Source organism: Plectropomus leopardus, chromosome 6 (genome assembly GCF_026936395.1).
Source record: "Plectropomus leopardus strain MGB_pleo_1.0 chromosome 6, ASM2693639v1, whole genome shotgun sequence".
Lineage (NCBI taxonomy): Eukaryota > Metazoa > Chordata > Actinopteri > Perciformes > Serranidae > Plectropomus > Plectropomus leopardus.
Genome location: NC_142181.1, coordinates 7,639,390 through 7,661,232, shown reverse-complemented (window position 1 = coordinate 7,661,232; position 21,843 = coordinate 7,639,390). Strand labels below are relative to the sequence as shown.

General features: G+C 41.0%; 1 protein-coding gene across 2 annotated transcripts; it reads left to right on the top strand.

Annotated features, from left to right (window-relative positions):
- The first annotated feature begins 175 nt into the window (after positions 1 to 175).
- Positions 176 to 21,358, top strand: pcsk7 (proprotein convertase subtilisin/kexin type 7). Of its 2 annotated transcripts, none has more exons than XM_042486537.2 (17): positions 176 to 327; positions 2,910 to 3,214; positions 3,610 to 3,846; positions 4,884 to 5,018; positions 6,288 to 6,453; positions 6,574 to 6,664; positions 6,883 to 6,937; positions 7,099 to 7,237; positions 7,344 to 7,444; positions 9,909 to 10,076; positions 11,574 to 11,678; positions 11,851 to 11,953; positions 16,393 to 16,549; positions 16,772 to 16,866; positions 17,011 to 17,116; positions 18,398 to 18,515; positions 19,672 to 21,358. In XM_042486537.2, the coding sequence occupies exons 2-17, from the start codon at positions 2,969 to 2,971 to the stop codon at positions 19,930 to 19,932; spliced, it is 2,283 nt and encodes a 760-aa protein (XP_042342471.1). In that variant the 5' UTR covers positions 176 to 327; positions 2,910 to 2,968; the 3' UTR covers positions 19,933 to 21,358. The 2 variants fall into 2 exon arrangements, with proteins under 2 accessions (XP_042342471.1, XP_042342472.1); XM_042486538.2 differs by having other exon boundaries at positions 217 to 315.
- The last annotated feature ends 485 nt before the right edge of the window (positions 21,359 to 21,843 follow it).

Below are 21,843 nucleotides of genomic sequence, written 5' to 3'. Positions count from 1 at the left end.
CTTGGACCTGCTCAGATGAAAATGAGAGGTAAAAGATGTTGTGGGGAATGTTTTGTGTGCGGGTACAATTTATGTTTCATAACTGGGAACGCAACAACAGAATAAAGCTCATTTTGGGTACAAAAAATAAAATACGCTTGGGTGCGGTGCTTGTATTCTCCCTGTGGCTCTGGACCAATCAGGTGGCACGCACGACGTTTACGCATCAACAGGATGACGTAGGACGTTGAGGTTGTGAGTTGTGTGTTACGGAAATGAGATGACCAGCTTACTAATGATACACGTAAATTTCATAAGGAACAGACGAAAAACACGGTTAGTGGAAAGGTAAGCTATATCTTATGGTATATTCGCACTAACTTACCATAGTTAATGATTCGAACTGTTTTATTCCACCCAAAAAACAACGATATATTAGTAGTTAGCGTAAGGAAACTAGCTAACTTACTATGACAACAATGCTCCGGATGAAACTCGAGTCCCACTCCAAGTTGCTCTGACTATATTGTGTTTTTTGCTTATTTAGTTTTTATATGTGTTCATGTATATTGTCATAAATGTAACCTTAGAGTGTCAGAGTTGCAGTCAGTTAAAGGACTAGCTTCAGGTAGCTGCTCAACGAGCTAACTGACCTGCTGGCTAAAAACTAAAGAATCAGCAAAATTGCGAGCTAGCTTAGCCAGGGAGCTAACAGGGTTGACTATAGCAAAGCGAAAGCAAATTAAGGCAGTTTCGACACATGTTACTTAAAAGGACGCCGAATTTAACTAGCTGAATGTCTTTAAAATCCGAACCACTGTCATCGACGGTAACGTCAACCATAGTGTCAGGGGGGTCTGTTGATAACACATGCAACGTTAACTATATGTGACATGGACCTATATGTGATAAACAGATAGGTGTTTAGCTGGACAGCTGGCAAGTGTTTTGCTCCAGAGGAGGTGGATAAGGTTGGGGTTTGAGTATGATATGTTTGGTGGTTTTTATAATCAATTCACAATGTTCAGGATTGAAAGAAACCCAAAACTTTCAAGACATTATTTGGGTGGGCCGATGTTGGTTTTTTTTTTCAGGGCCGATATTGATTGTTAGTAGTTAATGGGAGTGCTAATTGATATTTGTAACTGATATGCATTTACATGACAAAATATTTGTCAATACTTAGAATTTAGAGCTGAACAAACTCCAGCACAAAACTTAGTTTAAATGCCTCTAGTCAAAACTGAAAAGTTCACCATCATATACAGTTCCAAGCATTTAAAAAAAATATAAAGTCAAATGAAATTTTTAATACACTTTGAATAAATTAAAATAGCTGCCTGAGGTTTTGCGACATAAAAGTTCCTCCCATGCTGACCGTTTCTTTGCACTTTTTAATTAATTAATTTGATCTGCAATCTTTAAAGTAAAATGTTGATTCAGATAACCTGCAGAATGCCAAATATTGACCCCAATTATCAGCCAGGCTGATAATCTGTTGACCCCTGTACAGTGCCATTGTTTTTTTGGCTGGTGGGTAAAATAAGTCTAGCAGCCACTTGCATATTTTACCAGCATTTGGCTGATGCTCATTTGCAGACCTGAAAATGTTACTGGGAAAAATGAAATGATTCCTTCTAGATTCATCTCTTATAGGCTTTTAATCAGAGCTGACTGAGGGTGTGGCAGTGGTGACTTCAACCAGGTGGCTCAATTGTAATCCTCTTATTTTATCCTTTTTATTTAGTGTATGCAGAGCATTAGAGTCACATCCATGTTATTATATACAGATCTGAATTTGGGGTGATAATATGTAACTGAAAGCGTATTTAAAATTACCAGCAAAGCAGGTAAATGCCTTGGGGCGTCAGGCTCACATGGTACATATTCCAAAAACTAGGTGTGTTCAGTTTCAATGCCCCCACTAATCGAGAGAAAGAAAACCTGGGGCCGGGTAGTGTTTCACAAGAGGTGTACCGGTTGTTGTCTGAGTTTCTGCACAAGTAATTCATTTTCCATGTATAATTTGTCATGTGCAGTTGGGAGTGACCGAGTTCATACTCCACCCTAACAGGTTAATCCAGCTACGCTTTAAGTTCCACATAGGCTTTCATTAGCTGCTCTGCTAATGTAGCTGTAGTAAACTTCATGTACATGCATGCATTCTCTATCTTTTCATATCAACCAAAGGCTATGCTAGTAAATTAGTAGTAAATTAACTACACATACAATACAGTCTGATTGATTTATTTTTCGAATTAAATGCCAAACTGTTGCTTTTAGCTGGCTTTGATACTTCTAATGACATCTAATTAACATCTAAGGAGTTTTACTTTTATCTGCAAGCTATATTGGGTGCACAGAGGTGCACAGGTGTATTCACTCTAAAACTGTCATGTTTTTTCAGTTTAGAGCAAAAATGTCCATTTATTCTGTCTTGTTCCGTTATTTAATCTGGTGCTTATAGTTCTCAAATTCATCTCCCATGTTGTGTTTAGTTTAAGACCTTGACGATTCATGTGGGCCATGTGGTTGCTGAGATATTCTCTATATTTAAATAGAGACAATTCTTCAGCAGAGACCTGAAAAGACAAAGAGACATTTTCATGTTTCATTCAAACTCAGAGGCATTTGCCTATGATCTGTTACTTAATTTTCCAGCCTGACATTGTTAATAGAATAGTATTGTTCTGTAAAAGCCTCCCCACAGTAGTCCACGCAGAAACACTGATGTAACCACAGAGTGCTAATCAAATGTGCTGCGGTCACGGCTCTCTGAACTGGCGTCCAGTTAGTGCGATGCTGTGAATTTAATAAGTAGCCTCTGAATGCAGCACACAGACGATGAGCAACCAGCCACACATTCTCTTTGTCCTCACAACTAACAGGTCCTCCTTTTCTCCCCGTCCGTCTTTGTCTCATGTATCCAGGTTGCTGTTCAGATGAAGAGAGTTTGCCTGGTCGACCCTGTGTGTCACCTTTCGTTGCCATGGCAATGCCCTATTTTCCTACATTCCTGCTCCTTCTTTTTCTGACCTCCTTCGCTCTTTTGCTTGTGACCCTCCTGCCCGCCGTTGCCCCATTGATTCCCTTTTCCTCCTCTCCTCCCTCACCTTGGCCGTCACTCTCATGCGGCCTAGGTCAGTCCTGGGCCGTCCGGCTCCACTCTGGCCCTCATCATGACGAAGAGTATGGTGAACAAAGCTCTGAGCACCTGGATGTGATAGCCAACAGGGTACAGTACTTCTTGACTGCTTTTAGCTTGCCCATATTAATCTTTATATAAAATGTCACTGAATTTTCTAAAGGCTCAGGGACTCATTTCTCTGTTCTGACATTTTTGAAATAAAACAAAATTCAGGTTTATTTCTACCAGTATGCCGCTGTCCTTTAGCTTTTTATTTTTTTTAAATTGAATTTACTGTATGTTTAAGTTTTGTGCTTCATGTTTTATGTTTCCCATTTATATGCTGTTTTCTGCAACAACCTCAATCCTTCACAGGAAACAGGAGTTTTATCTAATCTGTTTTAAAGTTGCCTAAATCAGGGAAAAAAAAACAAGAGTGGGCCACTTTTAGAAGTATTGTCCCAGTTTAATTTGTGCTCATCATCAGTATTCTCTCATCCCAGGTAGCAGAGCAGGCTGGGTTGAAGAACCAGGGCCAGATCGGACAGCTAGAAGGCCACTACTTGCTGTGTTCTGAAAAACCTGGATCTGCGGCTGGTATTTGGAGCAAGAGCATCCGGCCTGGGGACGTCCTGGCAGCCCACCCTCATGTCCTGTGGTACTCCCAGGACAGAGTGCTGAGCCGCTCTAAAAGATCGATGGCCTTCAATGATCCCAACTACCCTAAGCAATGGCACCTGGTGAGAGGCCAGACGGAGTAGATTTTCGATCTTTTCCTCATTTCTCCTCCTATTTCTCCCCCTCAACTCTCTTGCATTTTCATTTACTGATTCAGACCCTGTTGTAACACCTCAATCAGAATGTAAAGCACTAGGCTGTATGTGCAAGGGTGGTTTGTCTAGTTGCACCTGCTTTTTTAATTTCTATACACACAGCATCCTGTATGCATTAAGGGCTGGGTCAGGTATGGTGATAAATCATTTTCTTTTCAGCAGGTCACCTAACTCCTCTTGTACCCATTAATCAGTTGTTTTAAATACACAGCCAACCATTTCCCCCACACATAATGTTGTACAGTGTTACTCAAGTGAATTATAAGCCTGCACTTAATTAGATATGATTACATTTACATGTGAGACTAATGCAGCTGCTGCCAAAACTGTGCTTGTGTAACTGAAAGAAATGATTCATTGCCCCATAATAAATCTGTAATAAGATCCTAATTAAATTACATGATTAGAATCGGTGGTCACATTTTCTTCATGCAATAGTTCACTACAAATAAAGGGAGAATTATAGAGAATAATATTGGTTAGTTTTGCTGGTTTAGCAAAGGCATGAGTGTGGTTGTTTTCTAGCAGCCTGGATCTGGTTGTGCATGATTTTTAGGGTTAGGGTCAGTTTTAAAGAGGCTGTAGCTTATGGTGCATGAGCAAAGTTAACTTGAATAACTATTAACAACCATGTAAACATCTTAAAAACAAGATATTAAAATGATGCAGGTTAGGCTTAAGTGGTAGAGAAATAAAACTATGTACGTAAGACAACCAGGTGCATTTCAAGGTGATAAAATTTTCCATGAGGCTGCTATGGTGTCTTTACAGCACCACAAAAGTAGAGGCAGGAGAAGTACACCGCTGCACTTTTAGACACGCTCACTTCAGCTGTCTTTCACAGTGTGATTTTGTTTTGCTTCCTTGACTTGCATTTTAAATCCTGTACTTATTTTCCTTTTCCCTTTTACTCCATCCTCTCCTTACTCTTCTTGTTCTTGCAGCACAATTCTCGCAGTAAGGGTATGGACATCAACGTAACAGGAGTGTGGGAGCGCAACATCACTGGTCAGGGGGTCACAGTGGTGGTGGTAGATGACGGGGTGGAGCACACCCACAAGGACATCCAGCCCAACTATGTGAGTCAGAATTAACTTTTTCATTCTACGATCAACTGATTGTAAATTTTCCCTGTTACCAAAAGAAATACTTCCCAATCCCAATTTACCATTTGTATAACAGATACTCACCCTGTGTTACATTGAATTTGTGAAGAAAACTCTTCTCAGCTGCATCCAGGGTGAACAAAAAATCCTAAAATGCAGAGAATTCTTGATGAATTGGTGTAAAAACTGGACCCAGTTTAACAACAGCAAATCTGTATCAAAATATCTATTTAAAAACTCGTGCAGTATAATCGAAGTCTCTTTTAACCAGTCGTATGCTCACTACTTGCTAAACAGACAGCCCTTTATGAGAGGACTGAAAGTGAAACTTATCTTTGCTTTCATCACAGCCAAATCACAAGGGCAAAAAACATTTTACGATTTTTACTCGCTTAACACGAGAGCTGCTGGTCTATCACTGCCTCGATCAGAAGTTTGTTTACTGAACTGTGCATCTTTGGGAAGTCCAAAATAATCCTTTAAAACACCAAAGTCACACAATAACACAAGCCAATTAACTGATAGCGGTGGCAGTAGCCCAGCAGCTCCTGTGTTCAGCGAGATAAAATTACGGTTTATGTCAGTGCAGTCTGTGCTGTTCAGTTCCTTGTTAGAAAGGATACGACTGGATAAATCAGACAGGGATGATACTGCATGATTTGTTTACAGGTTTCTCAATGGATGTTTTGATATAGTTTTGCTGTTGTTATATGTGGCTGCCTAGAACATTAATTCATCAAGCATTTTCTCCACTTCTGAAGGCGTGTGAGAAAAACAACTTCAACAAAACACAGGATGAGTAAGGATGAAGTATTTACTTATGAACACTATGTCCTGCTGTCATGTGTCCTGCTGTCATATTTAGATAACGCATTTGGATGTTTCCCAGCAAGTCTGTGCTCACCATTGTTGCATATCTGATAGTCAAGGTGAAGTACCTCCAGTGCATGCCTTTACATAAAGGAGAGCTTTGCACTGAAGACATGTCACTCACAGCAAAGGCTGTGTTTGACACTGTATAAACAGTTTATGACAGCAACAACCAAGAAGAACTTGGTGAGAGCAATAAAGTTTTCAGCACTGAAACTAATCCTATTCAAGGTATGAGCACAGTGAAGATGTTTCTCATAGCAAAAGCAGTTTTTCCTCATTCTGTTTCTATTGCATTTGGTCTTAATAAAATCAAAACATTACCTATAGTGTACATTTATTTTCCAACAATATTTTTTTTAACCCTCTCAGAGTCCAGAAGGTAGTTACGACCTGAACTCCAATGACCCTGACCCCATGCCTCACCCAGACGTCCACAGCGACAACCACCACGGGACACGATGTGCTGGAGAGATCGCAGCTGTTCCCAACAACAGCTTCTGTGCGGTGGGTGTGGCCTACGGCAGCAAGGTGGCAGGTGCGGACAATTTGGAGTTTCAAACTGGGATGTCCCAGTGTGAAGAACCACTGAGACTGTTGGTAAATGTGTGTAAGGTGTGTGTAGTGAAGCATCTGTGGCTTATTGTTTACTGTGCAGGCATCAGAGTCCTGGACGGCCCACTGACAGACAGCCTGGAGGCCATAGCCTTCAACAAGCACTACCAGGTCAATGACATCTACAGCTGCAGGTAACAAACACGTCTCTTTGTTGGCTTTTTTAAACACATTATCATGGACTGATGTCTGCATGTGTCTCCTTTTCCCACAAACCATTTACAATCTTTGTTTACTTTTTTGCAATTTGTTGTCTGTATTTGCTGTGTGATTTATGTAACATATCGAGGTGTACTCGTACAGTTTTGCTTGGATTCTGATTGAGTCTGATTGAGAGTCTTGTCTCCTCTAGTTGGGGTCCAGATGATGACGGACACACTGTGGATGGACCCCACCCCCTGGGAAAGGTGAGAGAAAGACAGTTTGTTTGGAGCAGTCGTTTTTAACCATCAGGGGGCAGTACACTGCAACAGATCAGTTACAGAGGTGAAGCATGTAGAGAAACAGCGTACAAAAAGTGGAATCTTCCCTCTGGTTTTTCACAGTAAGGTTTGTTTTTCCTCCACAGGCGGCGCTTCAGCACGGAGTGATCGCAGGCAGACAAGGATTTGGCAGCATCTTTGTGGTTGCCAGCGGGAACGGAGGTCAGTATGATGACAACTGCAACTACGACGGCTATGCCAACTCCATCTACACCATCACAATCGGTAAGACACGGGCTCTCAGGCCGGGGAGTGTTCACTTGTGTTTCAGGTGTGAACACATTTTTATTGAGCTATAAATAATCATAATGCGTGTGTGTGTCTGTTGTAGGAGCGGTTGATGAGAAAGGAAGGATGCCCTTCTACGCTGAAGAGTGCGCATCAATGCTGGCTGTCACTTTCAGCAGCGGGGGGAGCAAGCTGAGGAGCATTGTAGGTCTTACCAGAGCACTTACACACACACACACGAAAAGCACAAAGGATGACTTGCAATTACTAGCTATTCTAAGGTGAAAAAAGACTTCAGTAGATGATGTTGTTAATTTAAATATTCTTAAATTGGTCCAGTCTTTGTCTTTACTTTAGAATATGTACAAAAGGGACACGCTTCACATTTTAAGGACAGACAATATAATTGCTGAACTCGAGGTTTCACTGAATTGGACAGAAGCCAGTGGCTTCTGAAATGTTTAAAAGCTTGTGAAAGAGCAGCTCAACATCAGGAGGAGCAGAGACTATTTTCATCTGAAACAATGACGAAGGATGACAGGAGTAAGGGCCCATACTGACCTCTATTTGCCATTGTTTGCGAGCGTCACCATGGCAACACAGTTTGGTCTCGGGATGTCATCGCCTGGGGGAGAAGAGCTTGGCCAGGACTGACTGTTTCTGGAAAAGGCTCATCCACCACTGACCACAGTATAGTCACAGGCCAAATGCTTACCACACACTGCCTATTAGTGTAATATTCTGAGGGAGGCATTTAGAGTCGACCATGAGCAGCTGCCCTAACAGATGCATTTCATCACAGTGTTCTGTAAAGCATGGAAAAGTCACATAATGAGAATTTCCATGATCGGTTATTGGAAAATCAGCTGATGGTAGCTTGTGCATCTTATTTTTCAAATGTTCCTGTCAAAGTTGTTCACTGATTGAGTGACGTTATGCTAGTGATTGATTTGTCAGCAATTTTTCTTTCTTTTTTTTTTTTTTGCTTCCATGCAGGCAACAGACATGGCTGGAGGCAATATGTTTTTTGAGTTGGCCATTCATTCATTCCATTCTCATGAACAAAGTATCTCAAGAATGCCTTGAGGGAATTTCTTTAAATTGACTAGATTTTGGTGGTCGAAGGTTAAGTTTAATATGACCTTACTTTCGTCTTATTCTAGTGGAACCGATATCTCTCAAACACCTTAAGGGAATTTCTTCAAATTTGGCACAAGTGTTTACTTTGACTGAAGAATGAACATATTTGAATTTGGTGGTCACAGGTCAAAAGTTAAAGTGACCTTGGGGCACCTGGTGGCTTAGTTGGTAGAGCAGGCACCCCATGCACGGAGGTTGTATCCTCACCGCAGCAGCTGCTGGTTTGAGTCCAGCCTCGGCCCTTTTGCTGCATGTCATCCCCTCTCTCTCTCCCTCTTTCACGGTACTTCTGTCCTATCAAATAAAGGCAATAAAAGCCCCAAAAAAATCTTTAAAAAAAGAAAAAAGGCAAAGTGACCTAAAGAAATATGTTTTTGGCTATAACGCAAGCATCCGTCTAATCTAAGATCAAGTGATGACAATTTATGTTCAAAAGGTCAAAGGTCAACTTCACTGTGACATCAATATGTCCTGCAAAAACACTTTTCTGGCCATTACTCAAAGTCATAACTCAGGAACAGAAAGGGAGACGTTTTCGTTTTGCTTCAAACTGTCCTGATTGTGTAGACCTTCTGTGCTCTCGGGGGTAAGATGTGTGTGAAGCATCCATGTTTTCACAGACTTGGATGTAAACTGTTAGTGCCCCTTGACTGGTGCGCCAGGGCATTCAACTAAAGGCGGTAATTCTAGTTGATTATGTAAGCCCTAATGATGCGTGTGCACTCTCACCACATAGACAGCTGCACTGGACAAACATGCACCATCCTACATAGTAGCTGGAAACCTTCCACGTGGCTTGAACAGCTGTTGGAAAGTGCCCACATGTTCGCATGTATGCTGGGGAATTCCTCAGGCCTCATCGCTGTGGTCCATCTTTCAGACAGGATGTCACTGATGTGTTTATCAGCGGGTGGCGTACATAGAAGACATTTAAGACATGTTTGCGCTAGTGTGCCTTGTAATGGGCAGATATGTACCTGACAAACCTTTGGTTCTATTTTGCTCTTAAAGTTAATCTTCTCTATAAATCCCTCAACTCCTACCTCTGTTTTGGTCAGCCACTATCTGTTAGGGTTTTAAAATCCTTTACATTTCCATTCTCTGTGTATATACATTTTACAGTGCTTCATTTCAACGTGTACACTGTGTTCTTTTTCTCCTCACATCCTCTCATCTCTTTAAAAGCTGGACCTCCCCAGGGCTTTAAATCCCTGTCATACAGCCCTCATTTATTCCATTAACTGTACACAAACAGTGCTGCACTCTGTCCTCCTGCAGTAAATATGTCATTTGTCAGGGTGGCTCTGGCGCCTGATGAAGTGTTCTTCTCTTGTTGTTAGTTTAGACGGAAAGACCTTAATGCTCAAGGGTAGTTTGTGTTGGATAAATCCTGTGATCGCTCCGTATTCACTCATCTGTTAATGTATACTTGCATATGTGAGTACCAGAGCTTTTACCACCCTGGCACTGTTTGTACTGTGCACAAATCTCCATGGTTGTATCTTCACTCATCCATCTGTAACCGCAGGTGACGTCAGACTGGTCCATGCAAGAGGGCACCGGGTGTACAGAGGGCCACACTGGCACCTCTGCTGCAGCCCCACTGGCTGCAGGAATGGTGGCCCTCATGCTGCAGGTCCGTCCCTGTCTCAGCTGGAGGGATGTCCAGCACATCATCACCTTTACTGCCACCAAGGTAGGCCTGCTGAAATGTTTTTCACATTTTTTTTAACAGTGTTGTAGGAAAATACTGTTAAAGGTTCACAATGGAGCAGGTTCATCTTTCCCAGCAAATTGCACTGTGTTTGTCCTTGAGGTCTAACAGCCCTGTTAAAAAGCATATTTTACCTTGTAAAATATTTTCAAAGAAAATTTTTTTCAACATTTTCAATACTTTAAACCCTGCATTGTTTACATTCACGCCTTGTAAGAGTTATGCATCATTGCCACCAACTGTCGATCAGCAGAATAGCACAGAAACTTGCAGCAGGACTGTTTATTACTTCACATGAATGCACGCATATCTCATATCTTCAAACTGGGAAAGACTTTGCACCGTTACAGCACTTGTGGTCATAAACTCGACAGGGTACCTCCAATCTGGCATGAATTTAAAAATCTTTATTGTGGGTATACAGTTTATAGAGAGAAGCAGTAAATCCACACAGTAATTATTATTTTTTATCAGTTGATGAGGCAGTACATTTATTGACTGTTTCAGCTCTACTAATACGGCAGCTGTGACTCAGGATGTAGAACACGTTGTCCACTACTCATCCCTCGAATTGCTCCCTATTGCTATGCGTCTGTGAACATTTAAGCTGAGTACCATGTGGCACCTTGTACGGTAGCCTCAGCCAACAGTGTGTGAATGTGTAGTGCAAAAGCACTTTGAGAAGTCGGAAGATTAGAAAGGCGCAATACAAGTGTATATATATCATCAGTGTGTAACCATGGTGTGTTATTGTTCTATATCATCCTGTTCTTCATTTGTACCTTTTCTACGCAGAAGTAATAGATACAAGTAGTAGGTGATACAATGACAACAAACTAGACTGAGAAATACATTAACATACAGTAATTGTGTCAGGTGACAGCCAGCATTGAGCTCAGATAATTTGGACCAAAATCTAATCAAACTGTAAAGTTAGGCAGAGTTAATCGATTATAAATCCAAATCATGTTAGCGCATTGCCTATTTCTTGTCTAAAATCTTTTCAGAAACATGTTTTAGCTTACTGTTAAACTGTAATTCTAGATAATTTATTACCAGCCAGCTGCCATTGTGTAAAAACGGACAAGATCACTTTACATCACCCACCAGTGGAGGCGTTCTTTGGTCTGGCATTGAGCAGTTTATTCTGATAGTTTTAGGTTTTCTACCTCTTGAACAAAAGTTAGTGCCACAGTCTTTGTTTCTGTTTTCTCTGATCATGTAGCACCAAGTTCAAAAGTATTTGCATCTCCCTGCTGCATAGATGGCCCAGTTTTATGTGAGGACTGTTTATATCAGTGAAATACTAAAAGACTTTAAAAGATAGCTGACTTGACTCTGTCCAAAAAAATGTGCCTACCAGCACCTCTAAAGCTCACTAATATTGACAATAATATATGTCTCATAGCTATATTGCTGTATGAAAATGAAAAAAGTACCTCTGCCTGTGTTTGCTTATCTCATTGTTTGTTCTTATAGTGCGACAACAGTGCAGACTGGAGGGTGAATGGAGCTGGTTTCCACCACAGCCACCAGCACGGCTTTGGTGTGCTCAATGCATGGAGACTCGTCAATGCCGCGAAGGTACATGCATACATGCAACGGAGAAGAACTGCAAACACTAGCTATTTTCATTGTACTTTTTAATTCTTTTTCTTTTTTTATTCTTTTAGTCAAGTAAATTAAAAATATGATTTTATAATTCCCACCACAAGGTGACCCTGGACACCTAATTTCTATCTCCTCTCTTTCTCAGGTATGGGAGTCAGTGCCGTTTCTCGTGTCCTATCAGAGCTCAGTAATAAAAGAGGAAGTGTCCATCGCAGCTTATCCCAACGAGCTTATCCGCACCTGGCAAGGTAACTCTTGTCTGCTCCTCTTTCACTCTCTCAGCTCTGTATTGGACAGCTGCTTGTTGAGTTTATACACTGTACTATGTAGCTGACTCCCTCCCTCCCTCCCTGCCTGCTCCTCAGTCAGTCTGCCTCTCCATATTAGGTAATGTTCTCTTGTTTGTGAGTTCCTGCGTCCACATTGAAATACTGAGTGAGATTTTTCCAGATTGGCTCAATTTCCTTATTTTTTCTCCAGTCTGTCTGTGCATTTTACAACTCCTCTCAGTAGATTTGGTTTCTTTTCACTGTGTGTATGTGCAATCAGGCTCTTTCTCCCACACACACACTTTTTCACACATGCTCCCGGAGACCTCATTCTGGCACAAAATTTTCCTTCTCCTTCGTCTCTTTTTCTCTCCTCACTCGATCTTTACCTTCCCTCTTTTATGGCCTCGTTGTGGTTAGGAGCACAGCTAGAGACAAGCGTGTGTGTGTGTGTGTGTGTGTGTGTGCGTGCGTGCGTGCGTGTGTGTGTGTGTGTGTAGTCTCATGTAGCAGAAGTTGCTGACAGTTATAGAGCAGACTTATAAAGTGTGTCTGTGCTTAATTTCAAAAAGAAATGTTATCAAATCAAACTTCAAAAATGCACATTTGGCCATTTAAACCTCAAACCATCATTCTTGGTCGAATCCCTGACAGGCTTTTTGTCCCTGACAGAGTTCATATCTGCCTGTCGCGCCACTCAACATTGTTTGTTGTTGCAGTTTCTATGTGTTTTGGCTGCCTTATCGGCTAATGTATTCCCATGTGAACACAGTTGCTACGTAAGTGTGTTTGTGTGTTTATGTACATTAATGCAGTGACTGGCTTTGTCCTATAATAAAAGCAGTCACGTCCCCATGGTGCTGTCAGTCCACCTCACCTGGGAGTGGGTTCAGTTGTTTTATGAAAATATGCAGCAGTTGCACTATTTATTTATTCGTTTGTGTGTGTGTGTGTGTGTGTGTGTGTGTGTGTGTGTGTGCTTTAAGTGAAGGAAAGAGAAAAATTGTGACTAAAAAGAAAGGTTGGTGACATGTTTAGCACTCAGCTGGAATTTGTCCTGATAAAGTGAAAATACACAAGAGAGGACAAAATGTACAGCTGCACCAAGCACTTAACCTCTCCATTTACTGAATCAAAGCATGCTCGTAGTTTATGATCACATTTAGAATTTATTGGACTAACCCAAACTTGGAAATTTGCCCCCTCCCTGGAAAGAAATAGTTGGATAGATAGATAGATAGATAGATAGACAGACAGACAGACAGACAGTTTCCCTTTGTATAATTTAGTGTCCCCTCTCTAAATTCAGAGTCTTTCCTAAAGTTCCTCTGCTCCATTTGTGCCCAGAATACACTCTGCACTCCAAAAGTGTGGTGCATGAAAAACCGAATGGTATATATATTTCAACAGCGTTCCTAATGAACTGTCCAGCTCCAAAAAATGTAACATTTATTACTGGCAGCCGATCATGGTGGCCGCCCTCAAATAAATGAATGTGTGGAAAAAAATGCACTAAACATTATATACCCGTCCCCTGGCCACAATAAATTGAGAAAGATATAATGCGCAGTGCTCCTTTGTTCATGGGATTATTTATTTCTTATGTAGTGGAGGATTTTGCTCATTAATTTGAGCAGTGGAGAGCTTAAGTAAAACAATGTCATGAAAATTTGTTGAGCATTTTCTGCCAAAAAAGTTCACAAGGCTGCAGTGATATTTACAAAGTATTTACTTTAAAAAGTGTTTTGGTGGCTGTGAGACCTCCAGACACAGACCGTCTTTGGATTTTATTTAATTCAAACGGACTAACAGTAGTAAAGTCTGTTGGTGTAGTATGCTCTAGCCGGTCAACTCTGACAAAACTTTGAATACTCTGTCCCAGAAGGACACTACCATATGTGTTTATTGCTTTTGGCACGTGTTACAATTTGGACTGTATACGTGTCTCATACAGATCTCATGCAGGGTTTAGAAAACTTTGTGACAGATCTTAAAATGGAGAACCTGGTCGTTTGGGCTCTTAGTGAAGCAGACAGTACTTTCATCTCTGCCCAGAAAACAGTTTGGACTTTATTACTGATAGAAAACCTCTAGAGGGGAAAGTTAATCCAGTGGTTATTGTCTTTCTTTGAAAACTCTTGATAAAAGTGCAGCTGAAAATGCAAGACTGTGCCACAATTTATGTCAAATCCATTTAAGGGTTTTTTTATGAATCACTGTTAGAAATGCATCTCCCCATGTTTTTCTTTTTACTTTTCTACCTCTATTTCTGTCCTTTATTTCCTTTTTCCCTGCAATTATATTTTTTCAGTCCCTGCCCTTTTTTAAATTTCTTCTGCCTCTCCACGCTCAGCATCCACATTCCCGCTGTGCTCGCCGTCTCAGTGCCTCTCCTCCACTTGACCGTCTTACCCCCTCCCTATTTCACCACATGTGTCTCCAGGCTCTCTGTCTTTCCTTCCACACCTCTGTTTACACTTCTCGCTCCCTCGTCCCTTTGCGTCCCTCCCTGCCCCGAGGATGTGTGCTGCCCTACATGGTCAGAGAGCACCACGGCTCATTAGTAGTCAGAGCCCAGGAAATACCAGGAAATTACCACACACTTGTAGTGGGGGGGCGGGTGGTGGTCAGAGGGTCTAACTGATATTTCAGGGAGAGAAAGAAACTTCCAGAATATGATGGAAGACCAAATTTATAGAGATTTTTTTTATTACAATTTTTCCCAGCGTTCAACTCTCAGGCTCGCCCTAATGTATTTCTCAGCTTGTTTTCTCTCCATCAGATTATGTGCAGAAAAGCCAAATATCATAATCATTTCAAATGTAAACTGCATTTAACCCTTTGAAACCATCACTGACATCAGTTTTCTTGTGCTGAATTCAGACGCCTTTCACAAGCATTTAAACCTCTGAGAGGTGAGCAAATTGGTTTGATTTCTTAAAAAAAAAATTTTGGGGAAAAGGCATCAGTATTTAAGCACGAAATGTTCAACAAAATGCAAGAAATTTGTAAAAGGTGAAAAATGAGGGAGAGAAAATTATTTGAATGGTTTAACTAGGGAAAATATAAATTTACAGTTATTGTTATTATACATTCAAAATTATTTTACAGAAAAAAATACAAAAAAACCCATTATTTTCATAATTGTTTGTTTCTTTATTTTTATTTTATTTTACTTTACCTTTTCCAAGGTCATTTTTTTTATTTCTGCAACTGTTTAGGTAATTTCTTTGTAACCTTTTTACTAATTTCTTGCTCTTTTTTTCTTTTTTTGTGTTATTTCTTGTGAAGTTGCTCATTGCCAATTTTCTCAGGTCTCAAAGGGTTTAACGGTATCCTGCAGGTCTTGAAAAGTGTCTAAAAGCATTTGCAAGCACTGTTACTGCTGCTCAGGCTGTGACGGTTTGGATTTTATTTTTACGGTGGTAAAAAAAGCAGCACGTTACCACTGTTTGGCTGTTAACTGGCTAAGCCCCCTCCCGTCACAGCCTCCAAAACATCATGGTGTTCATTAAGTGTTTTATTGAACTTTACAGTACCCCCGCCAGCACTTGGGGCCCTAAACACAGAGCATTATGCTTGTGAACGTCATGAGTGTGTATGAGAGTATATAATTATCTGGTTTATTAGTTAAGTGTAACTTCAGTGCAGACTTGATTCTCTGCTCGCACTGATGAATATAGTGACTGGGCAGCTGACTTATTGGAACATCCAAACGTGGGTTCGCGTTGTTATTTCACTTTAAGAAATTGTGATGCTAATTAAAACTTAAGTAATATCTGCTGTCTTACACACAGCTCTCACAGTTAATTCCCAAGGCTATTACAAATGCAGTTTTCAGGGAACTTATGCTGCTATATTTCAGTAATAACACAGTTATAATAGCAAAAATGTAATGAATTTAACTTAACTAATCACCTTTTTCTTGGTTAATCCATCCAGACATCTTGTCACATGTTTCTAAGTATTCTTATTTTATTCTTTCAGGTAGTGAAATAAAAGTCATGTAATTCAAGGCCACATTGTCCCATCACATTCTGTGTGCTTTTGAAAAACTTTAACGTCTTAACTGTAATTCTGCAGAAACCCTGTTACATAATTCAGAGTAGTTGCATATCAAGCTTTCACGTATGATTGATCGTGTACATTTTCAGTTGGCATAATGAAGAGTTTTCATGCACACTGTCAAAAACTTGTGGACAGGTGTACAGGAGGACATTGTCCATAGATTAAGAAAAAAGAGAATTCCCGCACACTGTGCTAATACTTGCAATAAACTTTATCAAAAACTTAACCTTTATTATTTATGCATTAATGAAGGATCTTTTTTTCACATAGGGGCACATAACTGAGCTTATCAATGCAAAAAGTGGTCAAAGACACACTCACACACTAAGCTGCTCCATCCTTTCCCTCAGTTTCTGCTGCGGACCTGAAACAGTCTGGGATGGAGACACTGGAGCATGTGGCTGTTACCGTGACGATAACTCATCCATGCCGTGGCAACCTGGAGGTTATGTTGGTGTGCCCCAGTGGAATGACATCAGTTATCGGGGCACGCCGCGCCATTGACAGGTACAAACCCAGCACTGGTTTCTTTTTGAGACTTGTATGAAATGTGTTCAAGAGCAAAGTGAAATCAGTGTCTTCATTTAATGAGAAGAGGAGAATTAGGTCATTATAGATACAAATAAGCAATAATCACATATATGAGCACCTCAGATGAGATCTGGTCATATGAAAATAATATTTCAGACTGCAGCCTAATAAAGCAGTCTCTTTGTGTTTTACGCACAGAGACCCTGCAGGCTACCAGGACTGGACTTTCTCCACTGTGCGCTGCTGGGGGGAAAGAGCTGAGGGCCAGTACACCCTCAAGATATCAGACCACAGTAAGACTCAGTCACACACTGACACAAAGGACAGATATTGTGAAGTGTTGTTTCAGGAGTGGGAAACACGAGCACCGGTCTGTTGTATGGTAGCAGTGAACCTCATGTACAGTATCTCACCTGCCCTTCTCTCTGCCCCTGTAGAGGAGTCGTCACTTGAGCAGTGTGCCGCTGTGGGAGTGCTGAAGCAGTGGCAGTTGACCCTGTATGGATCCTCTATGACCTTCAGCGAGGTCAAGGACAGACAGAGGTAAGACCTTGCAGACCTTTCATGCAGCCCTCTGGATAGCACTAAAATCATCCCCAATATTGAATGCTTGGTGTCTTTCTTGGTATTAACTTATCGCTAAGCCCCACCATCGAATGCTCCAAGCCAATCACATTTCATGCAGGTACACAATGCACTTGGACATCCCTCTTGTAGACCTCCATAAAACACCATCAGAAATTTAGATTTTTCTGCAGTTTTATTTAAATATATGCAGTTACAACTTCAAAAATGCTCAAACAATGTGCATGGGGTAAATGCAACGCTGATACGAGATATACTGAGAAAAGAGTGTGTTTTATAACGTTCCTTAAACCTCACATAAACAGAGAAAAGTGTCTCCTCTTGAATTAAGCTGTGCGGCAGACCACACAGTCAGCTCAGCGTAAAGAAGATAAACAAGGATGTCTACATTTGTTCTAAGGTGAGGCAACATAGTGTCGAAGTGACAAGTATATATGACCTCACACATTACGTCAGTAACATCTTGTATAACGTCACCTTGCAGCAGACTTTGCCAGGTAACATCAGTTTAAGTTAGTTAATAGCTCTTAATATTATTTCAAATTTGAGCTTTGTAATAATAGCTCATCATGTCATCCGTTCAACAGTCAGACATCAGAGTTAACTGTAGCAAAAGGTTGTAGTTAAAGCCCACCTGACTGAAAACCATTAACGTCATCTTGGCTGTTGGCTAACACCAGCACCATGGCTGAGTGAGGACTCTTTTGATGGCTTCTGTGTGAAATAAGGAGCTTCTGTCCCTGTTCTGTTCTGTGTAGCATCTTTGGCGATGTCTTTGACACTGACAGCCGCCAATTTAGGCAGTGCGCCGATTGTTTGTCTGAGTGAGCTAAGGGGGCGGGGTTTTGTTATACGTCAATTGTGTTGTTTTTAATCCCATTTCATTTATTAGTTACAACTATTTAGTCATGTGACAGCCCCTCTGCTGTTTGCTGTTTCCAGAGCCGGTCAGTGACAAATGATAGGATCTCGGACGAGACCCGTTTGTCACAGCCCGGCTCTCAGACTGGGTAAAAGATGGGAGACTCACAGGTATACTTACGTTTAAAGCAATTTATTTGTCACAAAATAACTGAATAAATACAAGTAAATAATGTAGATGGTAGATGGTGTAGGGAGTGGATGAGAGATTATCAAGTTTTGTCGAGTATTTGAGATGATCAAATACTTTGTCACCGACTGGCTCAGAGTTTTGACCGACATGAAAGCTATTGAAATTTTCTTCTCGTGCATCAACAGGCTGGTGGAGGAGGCCATGAGCGGGAAGTATCTGGACAGCAGCTTCTCTCTGCCCTGTCCCCCAGGCCTGGACATTCCTCCAGAGATCATCAGCCCCTTCACTTCCAACAACCTCAAGGTAAACTGTGAAGGACCCAAAATCAACATCCCACCATTTCTGTCTGTGTCTCTATTACCTTTCTGTCATGTTACATATTGCATATTCCAAACAGCACTGCTCACCCCTATAGGAAGGCAGCATTAAAGGAATAAATCTATTTCTTGGCAATTCAGTAATTTTCCTAAACAGGCCGAAGAAGGATTTGTTTAATGTTGCTATATGCAGTATTGAGTTATGTTAAACGGAGCTCTTAGCCTGTTTAAGCTCAATTTCAGGATACTTTTGACTTGTTTGCCTACCACTATTACTTAATTTAAATAATGTTTTTACAAGAGCAGAAACATTCCTGACCAATTTGAAACAGCTGTTTCTGAAATATAAATGATCTTTATATATTTTACTTTTTATCTGTTAAAGGCACATACCCGTTCTGACTTAGTTTAGCTCTTCAGGCAACACTTCAACTGAGGCTGCATTTAATCTATGCCTGTTTCACGAGGACTGGCAGTTCTAAAGCACATATATTTATGTGTATCCATATAACCAAAACCTCTTATTTGAGCCTTTCAATTAAGTGCTATTATTGGATGTGTGCAAAAGCAGGAGGGACATCAGCAAACAGGTATCTCTGACTGTCTGTTACTATTTGTGGTGAAACATTTTCCCATTTATTTAAGAAATGGGTCTTTAGAGTTGACATTGGTTCTTCTAATGAAATTGCTCTTTTAATTGTAAAGTGTACTGAATTAATAAAAATGCTGATTTAACTTATATCATTTTTTCCAACAAAGTAGGCCCATCATATATGCAGGCTTTTTAAAATGTGTATATATATATATATATATATATATATATATATATATACCAGCAAAGCTAATGTCATGCTTCTGAATGCATGCAGGGACTGAAAGTATTTGTTTAAGTCTAGTTAAAGAGGAAAATCCCCCAAATTATTTCCTCAGCTAAACCAGGAGTACTAACACTTAAGTTCTACATGCTTCAGCTTGGTCATGAGAGTTACTTTCACCTCCTCTGGTTTTTCCCACTTTGTAGCCATTCTTGATTTTTGTCCTTCACCTCCTCCACACATGCATCCATCTGTGATTTTTGGAGCCCATTGGCCCTGCTGTTGTGATTCACCTCCTCTGTCTCTCTCCTTTGTCCTTGCCTCCAGTTCCTGCTGTTGCTGGGCTGCTTTGCTCTTTTCTGGTCCCTCTACTTCACACTGGAGGTCACTCTGGCCCACCTGGACTTCAGGGGCTTTCTCTGCCTGCGCAGAAGACGTGGAGGTCACCGGGCCAGGAAAGGGCACCGAGGGAGGGGAGTGGAGGAGGCAGAGGAGGAAGAGGAGCAGGATTCAGGGGTGGAGTTGCATGCAGTGTTGGACTCCGAGGCCAAAGCGCCGCTTTTAGATGGAGAGCAGCTGACAACATAGCACTGAGCCAGGTGATGGGTCAAAACCTTTTCACTCTCTGCTCATGAGACATCTCAGGCTTTCCTCCTCAATCTCCAGTCAACCTGAAGCCAAGTTCACACTACACGGCTTTCATTAGTCAGATCACTGTACTGTTCACACTACACAGCTGCTGTCTTGTAATCGGGAGTCTTGAAGTTGTGGTCTTTCACCAGGGACGAATACCCGATGAGTGTGTGTGATGCGCAGCCAGACCTACAACCTCGCGTCTTTGAACAGCTCGCACAGAGCACCAATGTGTGAGCACAGAGCCGACGCAGATTTGCTCCTGATCTGGGGCTTTTGTCTGTCAAGGACTGGAAAACCAGGGTTGAAGTCGTGTGGTATGATCTAGGCGTTATCTTTGGTGGTGGGGGTCACAGTGTAGTCTGCAGATGGACTTGACTGAAGAGTGGATTTTTTTGTCAATGTCTGCATTCCCCGAACATGTGGCCTTTCTAAATCTATGTTTGTGCCGTGACAGTACATGTGGAAAATGTGGATGTGTGTGCGTGTGTTCTTGTACACCTGTCCTTCTCTCAAATCCTCCTCCTCGTAAGGAAAGACAAAATGAGAAACATCCTTTAAAGTGAGGGAATTTTGTCAGTCCGGGGGTTGCGTTTCCCATCAGTATTAGGTTTGGGTAAGAGTCAGGGTGAGCCGTGAACAGGAGAGGGACCTAATATGGTTTAATGTCACAGTATAACTGCATGTTTGCATGCACGAAAGTGTGTAAACAGGCTTGTCTGTGTGTAAATGTGAAAGAAGTACTGAGCTTACAGATTGATGCGATCGGTTCATGGGCACCTGCGGGGTCATTAAACCAAGGTAACGATAAAAATGTGATGTGCACTACTGGATGGTAGGAATCTACTGCGTGTGAGAGTGTGTGTGTGATCTTCTGCTCCCCTGAGTGTGTGTGTGTGTGTGTGTGTGTGTGTGTGTGTGTGTGTGTGTGTGTGTGTGTGTGTGTGTGTGTGTGTGTGTGTTGTGACATGAGCGGGTGTGTAATATGCAAGGTCTTCCATGAAAATGTATCCTCGATTGTGAGGTTCCAAGAGAATACTGATGTATTTTTCAAAATAAGATTTATTTTCTGAGGTGATGTATTTGATTTTTAAGTCATTATCTGCGGGCTATCAACCAACTACTGATAAAAACTTGAAGTGGGATTTTCAAGCGTGGGATTTGTATATGTATTTTTTTACTGAAGTGTAATATATACACAATGTGTGCCTGCTGTACAGATATATACCGACCGTGTTAAATGATTTATACAAAGTGTTTTTAAGAATGTATTAAAGAATTTTTTTAATGGAAAGGAGTGTTTGGAGTGAAGTCGGAAACTGTGTTTTGCTGTGCAAGCCACAGGTGATCAGAATGATATTAAAAGATTGTTGATGGAAAATCCTGTAGATTATTTTCTTTACGTTTTTTAGCACACTTTGAGAACCTAAGATAGTCTATATCGTTAATATGACACGATCATGGTTTTATGTGGTTCTAGAGAAATCCACTGGTGGGAAAAATGGCAAAATAATTTTTCTCCGGAGGAAGATTCTACAGCTTCGCTAGTAGTGCTATGAGGCCATACTGAAAGGATACTGTAGGTTAACATTTTGTCAAGTCTGTGTTACAGGCATTGTAACATGCCTATGATTTCGATTGAGTTATTAGTCGCTGCAGTTATTTCTGTCCGTTTCAATTTTGCACAAAGGTCTGCGGATCATGTCCATTTTCAATATGATCATGTGAGTATTGTTCCTAAGGGAATACCTCACCCCCCAAATGACCATTTGTTTGTTAATTACTCACTATGTGTCACCTCAAATTCCTAAAGAAAATATCTTTTATGGCATGTCTCAGCAGTGAATGAAGGATCCAAAAACTGAG